Source organism: Manihot esculenta, chromosome 7, assembly GCF_001659605.2.
Source record: "Manihot esculenta cultivar AM560-2 chromosome 7, M.esculenta_v8, whole genome shotgun sequence".
Classification (NCBI taxonomy): Eukaryota; Viridiplantae; Streptophyta; class Magnoliopsida; order Malpighiales; family Euphorbiaceae; genus Manihot; species Manihot esculenta.
Window position 1 is genome coordinate 31,165,453 of NC_035167.2, and position 26,221 is coordinate 31,191,673.

Genomic DNA, 26,221 nt, shown 5'->3' on the forward strand with positions numbered 1-26,221 from the left:
ATACATAAATAATGAGACGTATTTAAGGCTAAATATTTTTCGTCTATTTAATTTTAACCTATTCATAACTAGCTAAAAGGCTATTTATATTGTTTAATACATGCACTTAATTGCTAAGCACGATTTATTTTGTGAAATTAATATTATTTGTTAAAAAAATCCAATCATTTTGAAATCTATTCTTTTATATATATATATTAGAGAATAACAACAAAAGATATCCAATGATTATAGTCAACTTGACTAATGCAAAATAATAATAATAATAATAATAAAGAAGCAATTTTCCTTTTCTTCAACTTCAAGATTTTGGAACTTTTTCTCCACTAGTCCTAACGTTTTTTTATTTTGAGAAAATATCATATAATATAACAAATTTGGTATGCATTATACACTTATCATTGCATATAACTAAACTTTGAATTTACTAACAATAACAAATCAATTTCCCCATTACATATTAAAGTTTAAATATAAATAAATGAATTGTTGAAAGCCTGGGGCAATTTGCTAGTTCATTCCATATTCATTCTTCCATCCAACAAAAATTCAAAAGGATAATAAAGAACTCCAAAAATGGGAAGCGACGCTCATGGAAAAGATTATACAATTTCTTTTCACTATTTGGACCTCATGTCTGTTTTACATTCTACACCCCTCTGCAACTATTATTACAGTTTAAATGAACAGACAATCAATGGATAAAACTCTACAAAGTCTTGTCTGATTCAAAAATTACAGATCAAAAAAATAAAAAATAATGATTAAAAAAATCTATTCTATTATTCTCTCACCGAGAATGCACTGCTACACAAAAAATATCTACCTTGCCGACATCTACTTAGAGATTTCAACATCTACGTGTAGTATCATCTATGGCAAACCTGCAATTTCTCTACTCTTGAACTGAATCGCCACTTGCATCCTTCTGCTCAGTGCTTGGAATCTGTACCTCATTGGACGATTTACCATTGTTTGCCTCCTCGACATTTGCGGGTTTCGCCTGCTGCATTTGATTTGAATTACAACCCTCAGTTGAAAACATCAAGCAACTTGTAACTTAGCAGCATATAAACAAATACTCGCTAGTAACAGACTAAAAGTTGTTTTTATTTGTTTTTTAATGAACAACAGCATTTAGTTGCTTGCGATTTTTAAGGATAATTTTCTCTGTTTTCTATAACTGCAGATATTTCTATATTTGAAATATGAGGACATCCTTGTCCTCATTAGCACATTGAAGGCAAGGGAAAATTATACGTCCCATGAAAGCATAGCTGTCTCAAATACAGTGCCTTGATTAAGCCAAAAGAACAAATTTAACTGACGAGTTCTCTTCAATCAGATGATAATCCCGAATCTTGAAAGATAATAATGGCATTAGCAATAAGAATAACAATCTCAAGACAAGCATACTCAAAAAAACTACATGCACCTTCAGTAAATGGACAAGAAAGCTCAAACAAGCATAATTAAGGTTAATAAAGTCCAAAACTCCAAATAATAAATCTAATCTCGTAGAAAATCTGAATTCTCATCATGAAAACAAAATGCAACCTGTGGCTATAGATTTGCAGTACACAGTTGGCACTCAGTAAAGAGATCATACTGTTGAGGTCCTGGGTCACAGATCGCATCACGGGATGATAGATGGGAAATGAGCTCATTAGAGGGAGCTCTTAACACCTCAAGACTTGTTGTTGAGAGAGTCTTAAATCTCAAATGTGTTTGTAATTGTTCTACTTATTTTATTGGATAAAATTAAACCCCTTGTATAGTGGAGGTTTTACAACTATAGACTTCTAATTAAAATAGAAGACTAAAACAAGTAATCATTTAGATAATAAATTATTAAGATAAGAAAATCAAAATCTAATAATAAACTAATGAGATAAGATAAGATAATAAAGATAAGAAACTAGCAGATAAAATATTGTTATAGATTATAGGAAGTAAATATATTAATATAGCAAGTAAATATTGATAGATGGGTTAGTTACTTAATCTTAAAGATTCTATAATCATAGACTTGATTTCCCTTCCTGTTTAAATACCGTCTTTTATATATAAATAGGTTGTAATCTTTATTATGAAATACAACAACAAAATATTATATTTCTATATGGTATCAGAGCCATTCTCATAAAGATTTATTTTTGTTTTCTCTCGTCAAGTTTTAAATTTTTAGAGACTTAGGACTCTTGTTCTTTTGTGTTATCCATCTAGGGTAATATTTGTTTCTCATCGTTCATCTAAAGAGATAACAAAGTCGCCTTGCAGCCCCTTGTCAGATTTGTGGTTCGTTTGCCATTTGGGTATTGGGTGAAGGCGTTTTTTGATACTGTTTATTTGAGTTACCCATAAAAGGGTAACATTTGGAGACTGAGGGCTCTGTTTATTTGAGTTACTCATAAAGGGTAACATTTGGAGACTTAGGATTCTTTTCATTTGGGTTACTCATAGAGGGTAACGTTTGGAGATTTAGGGCTCTGTTCATTTGGGTTACTTATAAAGGGTAATATTTAGAGACTTAGGGCTCTGTTCATTTGGGTTATCCATAAAGGGTAACATTTGGAAACTTAGGCTCTTTTCATTTGGGTTACTCATAAAGGGTAATATTTAGAGACTTAGGGCTCTGTTCATTTGGATTATTCATAAAAGGTAACATTTGGAGACTTACGGCTCTGTTTATCGGGCACTGTTCACGAGTATTGTTCATTGGACACTGTTCACGAGTATTGTTCATCGGACACTGTTCACGAGTATTGTTCATCGGACACTGTTCACGAGTACTGTTCATCGGGCACTGTTCACGAGTACTGTTCATAGGGTACTGTTCACGAGTACTGTTCATCGCGTACTGTTTACGAATTCGAAATTCTATTCACAGTAGGGTGATTAGTCTTATTAATCATTCTGAATTTGTTAAAGAATTAATGGAGTATTTGGAATTTCTATATTCTGGCAAAGGGGATATTTCTAGTATTTATGATGTGTATAAGGCGTTTTATCAAGCTGAGAAAATGTGGTCTCCCGTTCTAGTGCTGAACCTGAATGTCGAGTCATGGCAAAAATCGTTTGTGAAGTTTTGTGGGTACATCAACTATTGGAAGAAGTTGGGTTCACAAATTTGATGTCTGCTAAGTTGTATGGGACGAGTTGATTATACATGTAACAAGTTGGACATAATTAACATTTATGCTCCAACTTGAGGGGGAGTGTTATAGATTATAGGAAGTAAATATATTAATATAGCAAGTAAATATTGATAGATGGGTTAGTTACTTAATCTTAGAGATTCTATAATCATAGACTTGATTTCCCTTCCTGTTTAGATACCGTCTTTTATATATAAATAGGTTGTAATCTTTATTATGAAATACAACAACAACAAAATATTATATTTCTACAAATATAATTTGTCCTTAAGCTCAAAGTAGGCTATACATTTTGAAAATAATTGATATACTCCCACGTAGCATCAGATTCAGGATAGGCCTGTCAGCTAATGAAAATTTTCCCAAACCCAGGTGCCAGGATTAAAGGCAACATCTGAGTGTCCCTTATCATCATACTTTTTCATGCATGTCTTTTAAACTATGATCTACAATCTCCACAATCTTATAGATAATGGGTCATCCATGCCATCGCACAAGAAAAAGTCAAGTTTGGCATAGTCTGGAACCATTGTTGCTGCAGGTATGGTGTCTATCTTTTCATATGTTTGAGTGGAAAAAAAAATTCTACTGGTGACTATCTCTTCCAACTAAGCTTTCTAGATTTCATCTTTCTTCCGCATTTTCTGCTAAGGTTAGATGTTTAGCTATGGCTACAAGCAAAGGTCATATCTCTTTTTGCTCGTGACATTCAATTTCTGTTGTAAACTGGATTGATCTCCCATGACAGCCTTGGTCTGATACCAAGTTATTAAAGTTCCGGATCACGGATCGTATCACAAGAGGATAGAGGAAAATGAGCTCATTAGAGGGAGCTTTTAACCTTACGGACTCGTTGATGAGAGAGTCTCACATCTTAGATTTGTTTGTAATTGTTTTGCTTATTTTATTAAATAAAAATAAACCCTTTATATAGTGAAGGTTTATACAATCACACAACTTCTAATTAAAATAAAAGACTAAAAGAAATAATTATTTAGATAATAAATTATTAAGATAAGATGATCAAAATCTAATAATAAACTAATGATATAAGATAAGCTAGTAGAGATAAGAAACTAGCAGATAAAATATAACTTGTTTGTTATAAATTTGGGCTATCCGTTATGCATAACGCATACATTGCAAGATGGATTTTACCAACCCACCTAGAAAGGGAGAATAAGGAGAGAGGAAAAGCAGCAAAACAACATGCATTGAACAAGTCTGGATCAATACATAAATAGATAAGGGGAACAATTTAGTCCATTTTCAACCTTGTCCAAATTAGTTCAAATTAAGCTCAATTTAGCCCGAAAATTAAACAAAAAAAAAAAAAAAAACGCTAAACCTCTTGATCTAGATAAAAAAAAAAATTAAAAAAGATAAATTTCTTGAATTCTTGATTTTTAAGTTGAATTGAGCTTAAATTGATACTTTTAGGCTACTCATTTGGATAAAAAAGTTGAAAATTGGATAAATTGAACTTTCCTAACAAGAATAGGGTTTAAATTGGGCATTAAGCCAATAAATTGAATCATGGCTCTTAAAAGATATTTAACAAGATTGAACAAGACTCGGATACCATTTTCGAAGGGCCCCAGTGAACATTATTCCAGCGAAGAAGGCTTGCTACAATATTCCAGCAGAGACAAGTACGAATAGGATGCCTAGGTTAGGTGGTAAAGTAATGCCTGGAAGCAAAAACTCCCTAAATAAAAATTGGTATACTAGGCTACGGACTAACCCCTTTCTTTAGCACAATCATTGGATTGAGGAAAAACACAAGCACAGGAGTCAGGGTGAATAATCATAACCATGAATTTTGAAACAAGGTGGAAATCCAGGTAACTACTTTGCCTATTGTAATTCTCCACCATCTCAGAGAGCTTACAAATTCATTTTTGCTAATGTAACTACTTTGTCAGTTGCTATCTATTTGGCAAAGCAAGCACCCAAGAATTCAAGGGAAAATTAAGCTACTGAAGACAAACCTTGTTTCGGTCACGCCAACCAAGTCCAAATGGCCGAGCTAGCAAACTAATCTTTCGTGTAGGAATATCTTGTACAGGCTCTTGGTTGCTCCGTGGTGAATCTGGATTAGAAGATCTATACAGGAAAAAACATGTATTTCTTATGTGCTTGACATGACTAGGCAAAAAATGTGCATAAGATAAATCATCTTGCTTGCTTGTTTATATACATTGAACACTGCAAATAAGCAAATATTTCCAAGTTTTTCCTTAGCTTGATTATTCTTTTCGCAAGTGAGGCTGCAATGATAAGTAGATAAGCACTCGATATTGAAAACAAAAAGATATAAGGTAAAATTGTGAAGTTAACCTCCATGCATTAAAAAATTTAAAGAAAACGACCAATTACAATACTAAGAATGCCCATAGATCCATGCCAAAGCAATGCCGCATTAGAGGCTTCTTGCTTAGCAAAACTGACTACATACCGAGGTGAAGGTTGGGCTTTAAGCTGTCCAGATTGATACTGTAAGGTAGCCTCCAACATTGATTCTGCCATAACTGCTCTTTTCTCCATTTCAGCCAATGATGCAACAGCTTCTTCATACTTTTCCTGCATAAATATAAGATATAAAATGAGGCAAGAAAATTCAGGACAGAGAAAATCCATCAGAAATATTGTACAAAACCAATGCAATCTTCCATGCTAAGGCACAAAACTGATCCATTATGCAAGCAGCCTTCACTAATATCATATATATAAAGCTCCTTGCTACAACTAGATGGAAAGAGACTACTTTTTAAAAAACCTTTTTACTTTTTTGGGTAAATTACATACAGCGCTTGTAATTTCCCATAATAAATGACTTGGTCCATATATTTTGAAAATATATCCCTCCTTCCTTCCAAATTTTTCAGTATATTTCACCAGACAAGCTAGTTAAACGAGAGAGGCACCTTATTATTCCCTAGATACCCTCATCTGTCATCACTATCCCTAACACCCCCAACTCACTCTCCTGAGTCTCTCTCTCTCTCCTCAACCAGCCAACCTCACCCCCCGGCCAACGCACACAAAAGAAAAAGAAAAAAAACTGCTCCGCTGCCTTCAAATTTAATTTGTGCTAATTCACAATGAGTTACCTCCTCTTGATAAATTATCAAAACCCAGAAACCTCTCTCTCAATGTGTATCTGTTTTTCTCCAGCACAAAAGGAGGGAGATGGGTCCTTCTCCAAGAAAGCATAGGCATCTCTCCCATGCAAAATTCAGGTCCTCAAGAACAAGTCATCATCTTTGATTGCACCCACTTTGGATTGTCCAACCTCTCTCTCCCTCATGGCAACTGCTGCTATAACAATGAGACAATCAAACCCAAAGATTGCCCTACTCATTCAGTCTTATCTGCCATTGCTTTCAACTGAATATTCGAATTAACACTTGATGCTCTTCCAGCGCTGTTGATCCCAACAACACTCTTAGCCAAATTGCTGAAAAATAGAAAGGTGGTTCTTTGGAAAATGGAGAAATTTGGCATGGCATCAAGTCCATGGTGTTTTGATCTGCAAAGGGATATTCATGGGCAAATAGAGAAATTCGACTTTCAAGCTCCAGATGTTGATTGTTGGCACAACCAGAGGGAAAAGAAGGCATTGAGAGGAATGAGTACAACATTGTGAAGAGGGATTGAAAGAATTTAAATCATCTCTTGCCATTTGGGGTTTTGCTTATTTAGCATTTGTAAAGAATTTAAATTTTCATTGACTGTTTTCCTTATTCAATTGATGCAATTTTACTTTGCTTTTCCCTTGTTGATATTGATTTTGAGTTTTTCTGTATTCATTTTGTTTTGGCAAGTTGCAAATTTCTCTTAGATTTGGATCGATTTTCTGTGTGTGTGTTTGTGAGAGATGAAGCATGCACATGTGAGAGAGAGAGGGAGGGAGGGAGGGAGGGAGGGAGGGAGGGACAGACAAATTTTGTAAACTTTGTATGATTGGAAGGGTAAAAATTTTTAAGTGTCTCTAATAGCTAAATTAGACGGAAAGACCAATGTATTTGTTAAATTTGGGCCAGGCCTAACCCACCCAAAAGTTAACTCAAAGGGGAGGAGTGCCTATAGCCCATATAAGGGGCACATTATCCCTTTCCACAACCGATGTGGGTTTCAACACACCCCCACGCCCAGAATTTTTACTGGTGCGTGGCACATTTATAGGGCGCCCAACATCAGATGGGGAGGCTCTAATACAATGTTAAATTTGAGTCAAGCCTAACTCACTCCAAAAGCTAGCTCAAAGGGGAGGAGTGCCTATAGCCCATATAAGGGGCACATTACCCCTTTCCACAACCAATGTGGGATTCTACAGTATTAATCGAAATAATCGCTGGGAACTAAATCATTCAAGTTCAAAATACAAGGATTGGCTCATTAATTATGGCAAACTGCACGAACTCATTACAATTTAACCTTTTTCCATACTAAGTTCCATAGTGAAAATATCAAGGAAAAGAAAAGTTTCTACTTTTACATAGCTATTTTCAATATTAAGGGAGTGGAAACCATCAGAATTTCGGAACTTTTCAATACATGAAAATACAGCAGACCATTCAAAATAAGAAAAAAAAATTTACAAACCTGAAGAACTTGAGAAGCATATCTCTGTGCTGCTGCATCTTGCTCTGCATATCTGCGAGCATCTTCTGTTACTTTTTGCTCTTGCTCTACCCGCATTAAAACCTACATTAAGTAGCAAGTTATCATAGATTCCTAAGAACAATCAGAGACAAGAAACACCCTCTCCCAGTTGGGCAACAATGAAACCTGAAGCATCGCATTTTCTTGTTCCTGCTTATCAGCAAGGGCCCTCCGCAGCTCAGAAACCTCTTGCTCTAACTGTTCAACCTATAGATCACAACCAGATCCTAAATAAGTCAATGAGTAATGCATTTGGCTGAAGTTTAGTGAGCTGGCTAGGATGCATTAATGCAATAACTATGTATTGCATCAAAATGTTTCCCTCAACCAACTATATGATCATAATCTTGGGGGAAGGGGGATTGTATAACTGAAGATTTCATTAGAAAAAGAAAAGGGGAATATACAATGAGAAGGATATTGTATCCTTTTTTCATTGATACAAGTATCAAGTGCTCAAACCATTAGCTAGAAATACCTTTAAAAGCGCCCAGCATAAGGAAAAGGCGAAAAAAAGCTTAAAAAGAAAAATGCCCCACAATAAGTACAAATGTATAAAGGGAAAATGGTTCTCAAGGAACCCCAAAGTTCTTTGTCAGCCAATACTTAGGAGCACAACCAATATGGTTCATGCCATAAGCTCCTGTGCTTCCTTCTCCCTGAAAAAAAATTTTCCATTTTCATTTTCAAAAATCCTCCACAATCTCTGCATATTCCATATCTCCACCAAAAAAAGACGAAACCACAAAACAAAACAAAATTCCTCTTTCATATGGATGACCCTTGAAGAAAGCCACACAAGGATGGCAGCACGACTTGTAACTTCAAGATTTAAAGGGGAAAAAATTTTGTACAATCAGTTGACCATTGACATTTGATGACTGCAGCACAGTTTTGTCCCTTTGCACTAATGTAATTGTACTTTAACCTTAATGGAAATTCATTTGTGATAAGTTCCTTGCACTAAAGATAGCATACAGCATAATTTTCAGTCTAACCATTGTCCTTGAACTTTCCAAGAGAACAAGGCCTAACCCAAACTTCTCAAGCTCTTTCAAGTACCTAAAATCTTTTACTTTTAATTTGAGAAATTTTATCGGACTTAAATTAGTCAAAATTGAAAATAATAGTAACACTCATAAAAATTTAATATTAATCTAATAAAAATTCTTACATTTTTCCTGTCTCCTCTTCCTAACCTAAAAATCACTAAAAATTGACTTTTTCTATTTAATTTTTGTATTTTCTAATTTTAATTTTTGACCAGTGGGTCAAAACGAAGCTAATTTTGCAATTTTGGGGTAAAACTAACCGAAATGTCAAAATATCTTTCACCATTAAGCCTGCTTCACCACTTTTCTCATTGCAAGAAATGAACAATCTCATTTGAGAGGACAAGAAGGAAAAGGGGAAAGAGACAAAGAAAGTAATTTTGGATATACCCTAGCACTCAATTCCCGCCGATTATCTTGCTTGACCATCTCCATCAAAGCAGTCTCCAGCTCTTCTGCCCTGCAAAATTTAACCGCATTAAATCACTGCTTGATTATGAGAAAGAAGACAGATCTCAATAACATAGTAGTAATCACTAGAATTTTCCTTTTCCTAGAGAAAAGGACAACACAATTTTATTCCCAAAAATAGAGCATCACCTAGAGATAAATTATGCACATTGTTTCTGAAATGGATTTCCACCTGACAAAAATCCTTCTTTTCATTCTTCTAGATTTACAGTTTACCTAGAAAATTGCATATGTTCAAGCTTAACACTCTTACTTGGGATCTGTTATAGGTTATAGGAAGTAAATATGTTAATATAAGAAGTAAATATTGATAGATGGATTAGTTACTTAATCTTAGGAATTGCATAATCATAGACTTGATTTTTCTTCCTGTTTAGATACCGTCTCTTATGTATAAATAGGTTGTAATTTCTATTGTGATATACAACAAATATTATCTTTCTACATGGTATCAGAGCCTTTCTCGTAGAGATTTTTCTTTTCTTTTCTCTCGTAAAGTTTTAAAATTTTTTTGGAGACTTAGGGCTCCGTTCATTTGGGTTATCCATAAAGGGTAACATTTGGATCTCACCATCGCTGGAGTCGCCACACCGACCCCTTGTCAGATCTGAAGTTTGTTTGCCGTTCGGGTGTTGGGTGGAGGAGTTTTATTTGGTACTGTTCATCGGCACTGTTCACGGGTACTGTTCATCGGTACTGTTCACGGGTACTGTTCTTCTGATCCTTTGCTATTTTGATTGTTTTGGGTTGGTTGTTCTGATGGCTGAAGTTAAAACCACTGTAACTGATGTGATTCCTGTGATGACTAAAATCACGAAACACAAATTAAATGGATCTAATTTTTTAGATTGGAGTAAGACTCTGTATTTATTTACGAAGTATTGCAATGGATGATCATCTTACCAAGGATCCTCCAACTGATGAAACTCGTAGAGATTGGATGAGGGATGATGCTCGTTTGTTTCTGCAGATTCGAAATTCTATTCATAGTGAGGTGATTAGTCTTATTAATCACTGTGAATTTGTTAAAAAATTAATGGAGTATTTGAAATTTCTGTATTCTGGCAAAGGGAATATTTCCCGTATTTATGATGTGTGTAAGGCGTTTTACCGAGCCCAAAAAAATGATAGAACTTTGACATCCTATTTTATGGATTTTAAAAGAGTTTATGAAGAACTTAATGTATTGATGCCCTTTAGTATAGATGTGAAAACTCAACAAGCTCAACGAGAGCAAATGGCTGTTATGAGCTTTCTTGCAGGTCTCCCTCCAGAGTTTGAGACAGCTAAATCTCAGATTCTTTCTGACTCTGAAATATCATCGTTACATGATGTGTTCACTAAGGTATTGCGTACAGAATCTCCAATTCCTTCACACCCCACTAGTGCCCTTGTTAGCCGCAATGACAGTGGCAGACAAAATAATAGAGGTGGTCAAAGGGGAGGTTTTAATGCTGGTAAAAGGTCTCAGCATTCTGGGAAACAGGTTCTACTTCTGACTCAGGAGGAATCATTTGTTATTACTGCCGCGAACCAGGACATACTAAGAAGATATGTCAAAAACTACAGAATAAGAATCAGCGCACACAAATGGCGCATATGGCAGTTGAGGCCCCTTCAGATCAGGGGATTTTGATATCTGAAGATGAGTAAGCACAATTCACCCAATACCAAGCATCTCTGAGATCCTCTAATTCCTCCTCTACCACTGCAATTGCCGAGTTAGGTAACTCTACTGCATGTCTTGTGTCTTCATCCTCCAAATGGGTTATTGAATCTGGTGCTACCGATCATATGTCAGGTAATTCTACCATTTTGTCCAATCTTGAGTCTCATGCATCGACTTCTTATGTTACTCTTGCTGATGGTACTAAATCTTTTGTCATGGGTTCTGGTCATGTCAACCCCTTCTCTTTCTGTATCCTCTGTGTTATGTCTCCCTAAATTCGCATTTAATTTGCTTTCTGTTAGTAAACTCACTCGTGCATTGAATTGTTGTGTCTCATTCTTTTCTGATCACTGTATTTTTCAGGATCTTTCGACGAAGCAGATTATTGGTAGAGGGCGTGAGTCAGAGGGTCTCTACGTCTTGGATCAGCAACTACCTAGATCACTTGCATGTTCCACGTGTTTAACACCTTTTGATGTTCATTATCGTTTGGGGCATCCTTCTCTCTCAGCTTTGAAGAAGTTATATCCACAGTTTCATTCTTTGTCTGTTTTAGATTGTGAGTCTTGTCAATTTGCCAAACATCATCGTTTGCCTTCAGTATCTCGAGTCAATAAACGGGCTTCGTCCCCCTTTGAGTTAGTACATTCAGATGTTTGGGGTCCTTGTCCTACTGTGTCTAAATCTGGCTTTAAGTACTTTGTTACTTTTGTTGATGACTTCTCTCGTACTACTTGGTTATTTTTAATGAAGAGTCGTTCAGAATTATTTTCTATCTTTTGTGCGTTTTATGCTGAAATCCAAACCTAATTCAGTGTTCCCATTCGTATATTGCAAAGTGATAATGCTAAAGAGTATCTCTCTGGAGAATTTCAATCTTATTTGTTACAAAAAGGGATTCTTCATCAGTCCTCTTGTGTTGACACTCCTTCACAAAATGGAGTTGCCGAAAGAAAAAATCGACATCTTCTTGAAGTAGCCAGAGCCCTCTTATTCCAAATGAAAGTACTTAAATGCTTTTGGGCTGATGTTGTATCCACTGCTTGTTTTTTTATTAATCGCATGCCTTCCTCCATCCTTCATGGTGATATCCCTTATAATATTTTGTTTCCCACTAAATCTTTATTTCCTATTGAGCCACGTATCTTTGGATGTACTTATTTTTCTCGTGATGTTCGTCCACAGGTTACTAAATTGGATCCCAAATCACTCAAATGTGTCTTTTTTGGCTACTCTCGACGTCAAAAAGGGTATCGTGGTTTTTCTCCTGATCTGAATCGGTATCTTATGTCTGCAGATATAACATTCTTTGAGTCCACTCCGTTTTTTTCACCATCCTCTGTTTAAAACACCCAAGGTGAGGAAGATGACCTTTTGTTATACACTGTTCGCTCTCTGTCTCCTCAGACTACTCCTACACCTTTCGCTCATGTGCCAGGTCGCCCTCCCATCTTTCATGTGTATTCCAGACGCTTAGAGGACTCTGACTCCGCTCCGCTACCCGCTTCTTCGTCGACAGATCCTACTCCCACTGATCCTTCACTGTCTGATTTGGATTTGCCCATTGCTCTTCGTAAAGGTAATCGTACTTGCACTTATCCTATTTCAGCTTGTGTCTCTTATGATCAATTATCCTCTTCTTCTCGTTGTTTTGCCACTGCTTTAGATTCTATTTCAGTTCCCAAAACTGTTATTGAGGCTTTGTCCCATCCTGGTTGGCGTGCTGCAATGGAAGAGGAAATGATAGCCCTTGACACTAATGGTACTTGGGAGTTAATGTCCTTGCCTCCAGGAAAGCGGGCTATTGGGTGCAAATGGGTGTTTGCAGTAAAAGTAAATCTTGATGGATCTGTTGCTCGCCTCAAGGCCCGTTTAATGGCCAAAGGTTATGCACAAACTTATGGAGTTGACTATTCTGATACATTTTCCCCGGTTGCCAAGCTCGCATCTGTTCGATTGTTTATTTCCTTGGCAGCTACACATGATTGGCCTTTGCATCAACTGGATATTAAAAATGATTTTCTTCATGGTGATCTTCAGGAGGAGGTTTATATTGAGCAACCACCTGGTTTTGTTGCTCAGGAGGAGTCAGGCAAGGTTTGTAGACTTCGAAAATCCCTTTATGGCTTGAAACAGAGTCCTCGGGCATGGTTTGACAAGTTTAGTGAGGTGGTCCAACAGTTTGGAATGAAAATGAGTAAGTGTGATCACTCGGTGTTTTATAGAAATTCTGATAGTGGAGTAATTCTGCTTGTAGTATATGTGGATGATATCGTTATCACAGGAAGTGATATTACTGGCATCACATCCCTAAAAGAATTTCTTAAAACACAGTTTCATACAAAGGATTTGGGTTTATTGAAATATTTCTTGGAAATCGAAGTTATGCGGTATAAGGCATCTTCTTGTCTCAAAGAAAATATGTTCTTGATTTGTTAGCAGAAACAGGAAAATTGGGTGCTAAGCCTTGTAGTGCCCCAATGACCCCTAACCTGCAACTTACCACAGAAGACAGTGAGCCATTTGCAGATCCTGAAAGGTATAAAAGATTAATTGGCAAGTTGAATTATTTGACAGTGACTCGTCCTGATATTGCATATTCAGTGAGTGTGGTAAGTCAATTTATGTCATCTCCTACTGTTGCCCAGTGGGATGCTTTGGGACAGATTCTCTGTTACCTTAAAGGGGCCCAGGGCGAGGGCTATTCTATGGCAACCATGGGCACTCAAATATTGAATGTTTTTCTGATACTGATTGGGTCGGCTCGAAGGTTGATAGGAGGTCAACTACTGGGTATTGTGTTTTTGTGGGAGGTAACTTGGTCTCATGGAAAAGTAAGAAGCAAAATGTGGTCTCCTGTTCTAGTGCTAAATCTGAATATCGAGCCATGGCACAAGCCGTTTGTGAAGTCTTGTGGGTACGTCAACTATTAGAAGAAGTTGGGTTCACAAATTCGGTGCCTGCTAAGTTGTGGTGTGATAATCAAGCAGCTATCCGCATTGCCTCCAATCCAGTATTTCACGAGAGGACTAAACACATCGAGATTGATTGTCATTTTGTTCGTGAAAAGGTCCAACAAAAGATAATATCAACAGGACATATCCGAACTGGAGAACAATTAGGAGATATCTTTACTAAAGTTCTAAATGGAACTCGAGTTGATTATATATGTAACAAGTTGGGCATGATTAACATTTATGCTCCAACTTGAGGGGGAGTGTTATAGGTTATAGGAAGTAAATATGTTAATATAGGAAGTAAATATTGATAGATTGGTTAGTTACTTAATCTTAGGGATTGCATAATCATAGGCTTGATTTTTCTTCCTGTTTAGATACCGTCTCTCATGTATAAATAGGTTGTAATTTTTATTGTGATATACAACAAATATTATCTTTCTACAGGATCTTTGGGCATCTTCGCCCTTTAAGAATTTATTTTTAAATAAAAGCATGCTTTCAACAAGAAAAGGGCTCTCAATCCCACTAGAAAGCAGCCATAAAAATAACTTGAATTCTACAAAAGAAAAGCATCCCACACCAAACTGACAAGACCTAAAAAAATCTATGCCTAAATGACTGCATATAGTGGTCGTAAACATTCTTGTAACCTCCACCCAAATTACCTACCCATTAAAACATAGGGCATGTGCAGAGAATCTCTCTCCCTATCTCTCTCTCCCTCACACGTACACACACATGCCCACAAAAATGAATCAACAAAAGATTCTAAAATTTGAGGTGACGCTCCCAATTCAGCAAAAAATGACAGAGCATGGTCAAAACAATCCATGTATCAGTAAAATGCAGTCAAAAGACGGCAAAGAATTTCTCAACTGTGATACCACATATCAAAAAATATAGAATAAGTTCAGTCACATGTGAACTATTGATTGCATCTGCCTACAGTTAAAGCAAATTTATTGAGGATCTAAAAGGTTAGTAGAGGGTTAGTAATATAATAACAACAACAACACAACAAAGCATAAGCCTCAAACTAGTTGGGATTGGCTACATGGATCTTTTGCTGCCATTGAACTCTGTCAGATACCAAATCTGCATTAATATTCATGACTCCTGAAGTCCTTTGATACTATTTTCCTTCCTATCATCCTAAGTCTCCTCCTTCCCTTTTCTTTCCTTTCCCTACTAGGGCATTTGGCATTCTATGTTGGATACGACCAAGCTATCTTTAACAACCCTCTCACATTTTATATCCAATATGCACTCATAGTTGTGAAAGGTGCGCCCTGAGACACAAGGTGAGTAGAGCACAAAGGTCAGTGCCTAAGAGGCCACCACGCGGAGATGTTGAAAAGGCAACACCAAGCACAAGGTGTATCCCAGGTCCGCCTCCGTGTTACATGTGGAAGAATTTCAACCCAGCAGCATACATGAAGAAGAAGAAGGAAGAACAACCACTTACATTTATCTGCTCCAGTCTCCTCTAGGTCAAAGAAGTACAGTTCAGTCGCCTTTTATTCTTTTTTTTTTTTCTTGTTCTTTTTCTTCTTTGTTCTTGTCTTTCTTTATTCTTTCTTTCTTCTTCTGGTTACTTCTCTAATCTCTCTCTTCTATGTTGTCATGCTGCCCATTTTTCTTTGATTGCCAATATTGGGAATTTTGTGCCAGTCCTTGCATGTGTTCTATTTCATGCTTTTTTTAATATTAAAAATTAAGCATAATTTGTTTTATATGTGTGATTTAAAATTTTTAGGTATTTTCAAATTTCAATTACTTTTTGACAAAAAAAAATCTTGTTAACGCCACTAAGTTATCAAATGAAATTGCATAGTGTCATATAACTGTTCCAGTAGATTAAATTTATATGATTTATTGTGGCCATTAAATTGATTATTACATTATTTAAAGATGTTAAAAGTAAATGACAATTAAATAAATATAATTTGTAACAAAAATATCATCATATCACCAAAACTCAAAATTATTCAACTATGAGAGTAGATAAACTTAAATTATTATCCTATGTTATTTAAATTTTAATAAATTATTCCCTTTCTTTTTGCATCTTGCTTCATTCAGGCGTGTGCTTGTGCCTGCCTGCCTAACCTCCAGGCCTTTGGTGCCTTCGTGTGACTTGAGCATTTAAAAACTATGTATATACTACATGCATTGTCTTATGAATGTGGTCATTCCTAAGCTTATCAATTATTAGATTATTAAACATCCATCTTAATATCTGCACTTCTGCCATACATTGGCGTATGTTATATATTAAATGTCTAGCATTCACTCCCATACAACATAATTGGTCTCACCAGTCCTTGCTTCTTCAACCAAAAGCTATTATGTACTAAGCCACAATCAAGCTACATGGCATTCCCCTGAATCCTAGTGAACTATAACATTTTGGAAAATGGTTAAAAAATTTTTGAAAAAATAGTTCACATAAATTTTCCTCTCATCTTTTGTTTGTAATATCCTTGATTTCAATAAATTCATTGTGATTTCATATGAGGTGTCCACTGCATGATGAAGAAAGAAGAAGAATGCAAATCTCCATTCAATAGCATCCTCAGATTTTCAAGACATGCAAAAACCCAAATCTCCACTCAATAGCATCTTCAGATTTTCAAGAGGTGCAAAAACCCCATGATGCAAAAGTTGCCAAATTTTCAATTTTAAGGTCCAGGCCTGCCCTAACTTACAAAAGATGCAAAAAGTTACCACATAACCAACAAAGCACAAAAATTTGAGGGGCATGAAGCATGTAGAGACCCTATGGTAAGCAAAATTGAACGAAGAAAAAATTTTAACCTCAGCACAGCAGATCTTTTCTCCTCCAACAACTTGCACAATTCGACCTTCAACCACACCACCTGCATGAATTAATGTTATTGAGGAAAAGAATATTAAATCCATGTTCTCAACTTGCCTCAGGCATCATAGCAAAGGAAAGCAAAGAATAAATTTGTTCAAAACAATAATTTAATAAAAAGGCATAAAAGGGAAAAGAAGAAAATAGTAGTAATCAATATATCATTCCCATATTTACAATAGAACCAAAATGAATTTAGATCATTTATGCATCAGCAAATGTACAATGCATCATTCAATATTTGCAAATTTTCTATTATGCTAAAGGGAGGGGCAGGGTGGAGGTGAGAAGCCACCTGATCTTGAAGATCTGGAACACTGTCTATCTCCGCGTCCTCCGCCAAGCTTATAAGAACCTCATCTGCATTAGTGGATCCAGACCCTGAACGAGATAAATCACCACTAGTCTGCTTATTTGTTTCTAGTAGCATTGACTTGGGGTCATGCTTGAAATTATAGAGCTTTGATGCCAGACCCTGTGAATCTCTCCAAGCTTGAAGCCCTTTTGTTCTTTCCTCAACTGCAGCTATAACAGCTGGTCGATGCTTATTTCTCAACTCTTGTAATCTGATTTCATTCACATTTTGATAACCCATGCAAGCTGTCAATACAAGTTGACTGCTATCAAATGTTGAACCAGCCAGTGACTGTAGCAAAGTGACCGCATCCCCAGCATCCTTAGTGGTAACTAAAGCGGGGCCTACAAAAATTGAACCCAGTCAAGTTTCAGAAAGAAAAACACCTGTCATGAAAAATGAGGGAGAGCAAACTGCCACAGTAAAAAATAAAAGTTTCAACACAGTTTACCCAGTACCATATAACTCCATCAAAGCAAGTGCAGTCCTAAAAAGCATAACACGATTTCCTTCAAAAAGAAGAACATCCCAAACTCGGAGAACTGTGAAAGAAGGATGATATATTACAGGCAAGCTCATAACCAGAGCAATAAAAATGCCATGAAAATAGGAATGCTAAAAATTGGAGAAACAGTCAATACTTTATTAGCCAACTTTATTATGCAGTTCTAAACAAGACTAAGTTCACATCTTAAAAGCATAAAAACTGACCACTTTCCCATGGAAGCATGTTCATAAAAATTGAAAGGAACCATGGTCCAGTAACCCATGCAACCTGCACTCCCAGGTAATCCAGATGATTTACTGTACCAGAAGTTAAACTGACATAAGAAATCACCAAAAGATTTTCATCCAGAGGAAAGTTATAATATGCAATAAAGCAATGAAAACAAAATAAATAAATAACAAACCCAATTTAGGAAACCTTTCCCGCACCAACTCCTCAAAAACAAGTTGGTCAACCTGAAAAAATGGAACATCAAATCAGAACATCCATTGACAACTGTCAATTGATCTAACCCTATGTCTCCCATCTTCTGAGGAAAAGCACAAATGCACTAAACAGGACTGACAGTTTGTAAACAGAACTGTAGCAAGCATTACCTGAGACTCTATCATTTCTTCTGAGTAATAGCCATCAAAATAGTCGTCAATAATGCCCATCAATGCCCTGAAAATTCAGACCACGTTAAGAAGCATGCACAGACAAGAAATCTGGAAAGGAAATATGATGCTAAACTTGCTCTAGAAAAATAGGATAGCTGCTACAGTAGCGCATTACTCCATAGCATCCAATTCCAAAGACATTATGTTCACCAAGCTTTGAGACCTACCAAAAGGCGTTCTCCTCAGGCATCAGAAGTAGCAACAGGGCAGCAAAGAAATTCATTGCCTGCATACATGTTTAACCCAACAAAATAAATAAGAATTAGTCGCACAAAAAAATTTTATATCATCAAGCACTGAAAGCGGTATACATTTCAAGCACCTGACAGTACCCAACAGAGGGGTTATGCCGAGCATATGCTGTCAGCAACCGCCTCAAAGCATTTCTACCATCATCATCCAAAGCAGGATGACCTGGAAATGTTCGTGGCAAATCCTGCATTAACACCAATAATTGACAAACTTGTATTGACAATGCCAAATGGATAAAAGCAGGATCCACACCAAAACTGAAAGATCATCCATGTAATGACCTTCTCAATCTGCCCTTTCCATTTCTCAGGCATGCTTATAGGATCAGTAGTTGGACCCTTAGAAACACTTTCAGATTCAGACTTCTCTTCTACATGATTTCCTGAAATAGTTTCTGAAGCAAGTAGATCCTGGTAATACTTCTCCACACGGCGTGTTTTCACACCTACAAATGCTTGCCAGAGCTAGAAATGCAAGAGTGAAATCAATTGTAAAGTTCATGTGCCAAAAATTAAAATGGAATAAATAAATAAATAATAAGTGCAAAGCCCACCTCTCCCCTAAGTGCCATTGGGACACCCCCACGAACAAGAACCTCTAATTCTTCTTTCCAGGGGAACAAAGATTCTAGAGGGGTTACATCAGCAGCAGTAGCACCTGTGGCAGAAGCACTAACACTGCCACCTGAAGGGGCATCTTGAACCGGGTCTGACCGTTCCACATCATAAAACTCATCCTCTGAGTCCTCTTCAGAAACTCCTTTTGCTGATTTAGCATCTTCAATAGAATGTTCTTTTTTAGTCTCATGCTGACCTTTTGGTTGATTGCCCTTCTTTTCGACCCGAATGCTCATCATGTCCTCAATGGCATGAAGGGATGGTCTAATCTCAGTCCATAGTTGGACCCTATGAATTTTTTTATTGGCATTCAACTGTTTCTCTTCATTTTCTATAAGATCTTCAGGAAAAACATTTGAGCCAGTCTTCTCACTGCTTAAATCATCTCCTTCCACACCCTTCGCTAAACCATTGTTGGTCTCCTGCTCTGAACGCAATGCCTTGTTATCTTCCTCCAAAGATGAACCATTTGCAGACAATTTTTCAGAGTCCGCTTGCCGTTGCAAGAAACTCTTCCACCTATCTGATCTTTCCTCCTCTTCCTCCTAAAATGCATCACAAAAGGACATTACTTTCCCCTCTATTGGAAATTTGGAATCGTTTCTTTACTCTATGTTTGGCAACCAAATATAGAGTATAAAACAATCAACTTTTAGACCACTTTCCTTAAATACTAACCTAACAATCAAGATAACAAGAAAATCCAACTAGTGCAGCTATTGCCTAATAGAATCACTTTTTTTTTTCATTGCTGGTAGGATTATGGCTTAGTTCAGATGAGGCCAAATGAGAGTTTCCTATCCTCTTATTGAAGATACCAGTGACCAAAAGCAAGGGTCAACAACTCTCAGAAACTAAAATGAGCACTAGCAATACTAATTTGAATGGGAAATAAAGTGCAAGGGAACAAAACCTTGTAGATATTAGCATATTCTCTGTATCTTTGTACATGCTGGGGTCTCACTGCAAATCCATATGCATCCCTGTACAAAACCAATACTCATTAACTCTTCAGCTTCAATATCTTCGTGTCCACATGAATCTATAACCGCATAACCAAAAAAAAAACTCAAAAGATTTCTCGAAAACAGACAAAACACTGAAACACACATAATACCTCCTCCATCCGTAAAATTACCATTCAAATTCTTCATAGCAAACAAAAGTAAAAATAACACACACAAAAATGTGGATTATTATAGAATTTCCACTTACCTGCAATCTGCCTCCAAAATCGGTGACTCAAATCAGACAACAACATATTCAACTGAAAACCCAGATTCTGCTTCCCATATCGTTCCCCGTTGCCCCAACTCAAACTCAACTACTTCAAAGAAAACCATGCCACATTCCACAAACCACACTTACTTCCTAAACTAATCTCAATATCACACAATGTCAGCAACATTAATCAATATCCGAAACAAAAATCATAAAAATCTCTAATCAATCACTCATTTCCCATAAAAAAAAAAAAAAAAAAAAAAGATCAAAGCAAAAAAAAAATTCAAAACCGCGAATCCTCGTAAAACACAACACTAATCAACAGCGATCAAATGAAATTACAGAGAACTTCAACCAATGGCCAGCAACTACATATACAGTAGGGAACCAAACTTGACAGATCAAAGAAATACACCTAGCAAGGAGTGAGGACGCGTGTCTAAAGATGAAAATTAGTAAAAAATGAGAGTACAATTACAAATACCTCTTGTGCTCAAAGGCGATGAGAGGGTTCCCGGGCTTGGCGACCTTGGTTTGGGCCTTCATGCTGGATCGATTTGATTGGTCTGTTAGGAGAGATCTCAGGAGGATGCTGTCCTTCAATCTCTGCAACTAAATTTAGAGAGAGAGACAGAGGTGATGTGGTTGCTACGCTGCTACTCTAGTAGAACGGGTTTTGTGTGAGAGGGAGTGAAGAAGGAGAAGGCACATGCAAGGAGCCGAGATTAGCGTCAGGTTATTGTTACATGTGGGTGACTTTTTTAGTAAGTCGATCAAAAAGGGTAACGGAGAATGTGAGACTTGAAAACCGAGGATGATCACCGTTGAGCCTGTCCTTTTTGGTAATTCAACTCTTTTAAGTGTTTCAGAGAAGCACTGTGCGATGCGTAGATCTGAGAATTCTGATTCAGTGCAATTGCAAGGAGACGAATTATTGGAGGGTGGGATCCGCATTTCGGATATTAGATTTTATATACTTTATTTTTTATAAAATTACTATTTAGTTCATTAATTATAAAAAACAATTATTAGCTAATTTTTTATTTTAAAAATTATTTTAAAATTTTAAAAAATTTATTAATTAATCTTTTTATTTATTTTAATTATAAATATTATCAAAAATTAAAACATCATTAAAATAGAGAGATTAAAATCCCGTATGTTGTATGGGAAATACTTTTAAGAAAAATATTTTCTAATTTTTTATGTTTGAAATATTAAAAAATATTTAGTTAATAAAAATTATTTTTATGATTAAAAGAAAAATTAAATCATTTTTGAAAAATTTATTTTCCACAATTCTCTATATATAAAATTTGTTAATATATTTTATATTTTAATTAAAATTAAACAATAAAAAAAGAAATTATGTCAAAAAATAGTTTTTAAATATAAATTATTTTTTAAAATAAATAAAGTCTAATTAGTATATATTTTGATAAAATTAAGAGTTTTCTTATATTAAAAATTAAATAATAAAATATTTTATAATTAAAATTAATATAATAATTAATTAATAGATTTTTTAAAATTTTAAAAATATTTTTAATATACTTTTTAAAATCAAAAAATTAACTTATAAATTTTCACGTACTATATAAGTTAAATAGTAAATTTTTATTATTTTTTATATTTTTATTTTTATTATAATTTATCATAAAATTATTAATTTTATTTTAAATGAACTGTAATTTATCAGTTAAAATATTTTATTTCATCATATTATAAAAATTAAATAATAAATATTTAATTATTAAAATTAATAAATAAATTAATAAATAAATCCATAAAATCCCATAAATATTTTAATATATCTTTTAAAACTAAAATACCAATTAATAATTTTTTTTATACATAAACTAAATAGTATTTTTTTTTCTTCAAAACAAATTTCTTGTAAGCTTGCTATTTCTTTTCCTAATTGGATGTGAAAAAAAGAAGTTGGAGGCTAGAGTTTTAAAATGTTATTTTTTTAGTGTGAGAGAAAATAAAATGGCATAAATTCTAGTTCCATTTCTTTCACAATTTTTTTTTCATATTTTTTTAACATTCAAATAATTTAAAAAATTTAGTTAATAAAAAATATTTTTTTATCAAATAAAAAATTAAGTTATTTTTCACGATTTAATATTTTTATTAAAACCTTTATATATAAATTTATTAATATGTTTTTTTAATTAAAATTAAATAATAAAAAATAAATTACTTTATTAAAAATATTTTCTATAAAAAATTATTTTTCACAAAATATTTTTTAAATACAAATTATTTTTTTTAAATAAATGAATGCTTGGAAAGACAAGTTTATAATAATAAATCAAGCTACAATTTTATTCACCATTATCAGTTTTTTTTTTACCTCTTTCAATTATAATTTGTTATTTAAATTGCGAAAGATAGAGAAGGATAGGCAAAGCATATGAAGTAGTCAATTGCTTCTCTTCCTCCTCTTCTGGTTAGGGTAGCGATCGAATCGAATTAAATTAAAAATTTGATTCGATTTTTTATATATTTTAATTCGATTTAATTTTTAATTTCAAAAATTTCAGTTATTTCGGTTTGATTTAATTTTAATTAGAAAAAATCGAAAAAAATCAAACCAAACCGATTAGTGATAATAATATATTTTTTAAATAATATATAGAAATTAAATTATATTAAGATTAAAATATTTTAATTAAATTTTAAAATATTAAAAATAAATTATAAAAAATAAAAAAATTATTAAAAATCGAAACAGATCAAATTGAACCGAATCAGATCGATTCGATTCGATTTTTAACTAAAATCAATTCGATTCAATTTTTATAAATATTAAAATTTCAATTTTCAATTCATTCAGTTCGCTTTGATTTTAAACCGAGTAAACCAATTACTCACCCCGACTTGTGGTTGTTACTTGTTAGAACTTCTAGAGCCATTGCCATATGACTTGGCAGCGAAAGCGCCTCCTTTTCCTATAAATGAGTTTTAGGTTATAAATAATTGAAAATTTTAATATTTAATTTTTATACTATGCGAACATTTATTACTTTGTTTCAAGTTTTAAAAAATATATTAAAATACTTTTAATATTTTAAAAAATTATTAATTAATTAATTTATTAATTTTAATAGTTAAATATTATAAAAAATTTAAAATATTTTTTAATACAGAAAAATTAATTAATAAAATTTTTATAATACTAAAAGATTGACCGAATTTTTATTTAATAATTCACTACTTATATATTGAATAATTTTATATATAAAAAATTATAAAATATTACCATTATATATATTTTCAACTATTAAGAAAAATAAGATAAAAAAAAAGCTATTCAAAAGTTATTTTTTTGGGTTATTTTTTTATTTTTAATTATATTTTATTTACATGTTTGAGGTTTAATAAAGTATTTTTGTTAAAAATTTTAATAGATTACGATTTCATGTAGAATTATATCTAATTTATCTTTTATATTGAACTATATGAGTAATGTCTTATAGACCAAACAATCAGATTATCATAGTGTCGGCAACCAAAGTTTTTTCTTTTTCCCGTTCAGTTTCTTCTTTGTCCCATTAGCGAAATACACAGTAAAACGATTTTGGTTTCGCGATATATATTATAAAATTACTATTTTATATATATAATATGAAAAAATTATTAATTAATTTTTTAATTTAAAAAAATATATTAAAATACCTATAAAATTATTAATTAATTTTTCTATTAATTTTAATCAGTAAATATACTATTTAATAACCTCTGTTATTTTTATAAATTTAAAAAATATATTAAAATATTTTTAAAATTTTAAAAAATTATTAATTAATTTATTTATATTAAAAGTATTTAATTAATGAGTTTTTCTTAACATAATTTTTTTCAAAATTTAATGTTTCTTATATTTTTATTTAATTTATTTTTTAATCCATTCATTTAGTTGAATTCAAGTTTTTATCAAGATTAATTTTTCATTAATTAAACTGCTTAAAGGTGAAAAAATCATGATTAGACAAAATCAAATAATTCATGGCTTAAAATAAAAAAATTTACATAATTGTGTTTTTAAATTACATTTATTAAATTAAATTCAAATTATCCTTCAAAACTAATTAATTCGATTAAAAATTAAAAAATAGAAATAACGGACATATATATATTAAAATAAAAAATTAAGTAATTAAATTTATTAAAATAAATATATTAAATAATAGAAAGATTTATACTCGCTATTATTAACAAATCAATTTTTGTATTTTCAAAAAACTATTAAAATATTATTATTTTTTTTTTCGTCAACAAAATAGTCCTTTCATCTATTTCTGCAGTTAAAAATATAATAAAAGATCAAATTATCTCATTCTTTCCTCCTCCTTCTCCTTCTTATTTTTCATTGATTATTCCTCCTCTTCTTCTTCAGTTCTTCTTTTTCTTATTCTTTTTTTATTTTTCTTCTATTTGTCTTCTTATTCTTCTTCTTTAAGGAGAGGAGAAAGATTTTTTTTTTTTTTCTTATTTTTCTTATTTTTCTTATTTTTCTTATTTTTCTTATTCGTCATCATCATCTTATTCTTCGTATTTTCTTTTTTTTAAGAAGTAGGAGGAGGAGAGGAGTAGGAGGAGCAGGAAAGGAGGAGAATGGACTATTTCGTTGACCAAAAAAAACGATAAACATATTTTAATAGATATGAGAAAAAACAAGGACATTTTAATAGATGTTTGAAAATGTAGATACCGACTTGTTAATAATAATAATATCAAAGAAAAGAGTTTAATTTGAGAGAAAAATTAAATTTTAAAAAGTTTCTCTTTCATTATTTATCTATCTTTAACGGAAAAAATGACTGAAAAATTTTTTTATTAATGAAGAAAAAAGTTAATAACTTTTTAATAGATTTCTGAAAATACAGAAACTGACTTATTAATAATAATAATATTTAAAAACTAAAATATAAAATATTACTTCCATCTCATAATATCAGTCATTTTTTATAATTCTTTTTTATTTCAAATCATATGCCAATTTAAAAATTTTAAGGTAATTTTACTTTTTTTATTAATTTTTGAGTCATTTAATATTAATAAATAAAAGAATAATATTATTTAATGGATATTTTAAAAAAATTATTATATATTTTTTTAAAATTAAAACTATTAATTAATTTAGTGATTTGAATGATTAAATATTAAATGGTAGATATTATGTGATTGGAGTTATAATTTGTAGTATTGTAATATTCTGTATTTTTATTGATTTTTTACTTTAAAATGTAATTTAATTTATATTAAAATAATATTATAATATTATATTATTAATAAATAGCTTTAATTTTTAAACACTAAATAAATATTAATCATATCATAAAATATTAATTTAATAAAAATTGAACTACATATTATAAAAATAAAAATAAATGAAATTATATAATATTTTTTTATATTTTTTTATTTTTAATTAATAATTATATTTTAATTATTATACTAATATTTTTTTATAATACTAAAAAATTATTATTATTAACTAACTGAATAATATTACAGGATTATTTTAATATATATTAAATTATAAATTTTTAAATAAAAAGAGTGAAATTATATAATTTTCTTTTTCCTTTTCCTAATTTTTAATAATTAATGAACTTACAACTGCAAATCTCGGATCATAAAAGCAAAAGGGGTGACACCGCAATTGACAATAACATAAAAAATAGTGGGTCCACTCTCACCAGACAAGTAGGGCTTTGGAGTCTTATGAATGGCGCATG

At 32.9% G+C, this 26,221-nt stretch overlaps 1 protein-coding gene across 3 annotated transcripts; it reads right to left on the reverse strand.

Moving 5' to 3' along the window:
* Positions 1-593: 593 nt before the first annotated feature.
* Positions 594-21,410, reverse strand: LOC110619284 (GTPase-activating protein GYP2). 3 transcript variants are annotated; one of them, XM_021762624.2, is made up of 18 exons: positions 20,956-21,410; positions 20,161-20,230; positions 19,184-19,792; positions 18,912-19,094; positions 18,701-18,814; positions 18,546-18,604; positions 18,316-18,382; positions 18,123-18,174; positions 17,923-18,015; positions 17,670-17,753; positions 17,152-17,555; positions 16,796-16,857; positions 9,269-9,338; positions 7,953-8,033; positions 7,767-7,868; positions 5,617-5,741; positions 5,150-5,264; positions 594-1,003 (listed from the first exon to the last, which is right to left on the reverse strand). In XM_021762624.2, the coding sequence occupies exons 1-18, from the start codon at positions 21,015-21,017 to the stop codon at positions 896-898; spliced, it is 2,460 nt and encodes an 819-aa protein (XP_021618316.1). In that variant the 5' UTR covers positions 21,018-21,410; the 3' UTR covers positions 594-895. The 3 variants fall into 3 exon arrangements, 2 of the variants coding, with proteins under 2 accessions (XP_021618316.1, XP_021618315.1); XM_021762623.2 differs by having other exon boundaries at positions 594-1,006; XR_002488635.2 differs by lacking the exons at positions 594-1,003; positions 5,150-5,264; positions 5,617-5,741 and adding an exon at positions 8,305-8,485 and having other exon boundaries at positions 7,766-7,868.
* Positions 21,411-26,221: the final 4,811 nt, after the last annotated feature.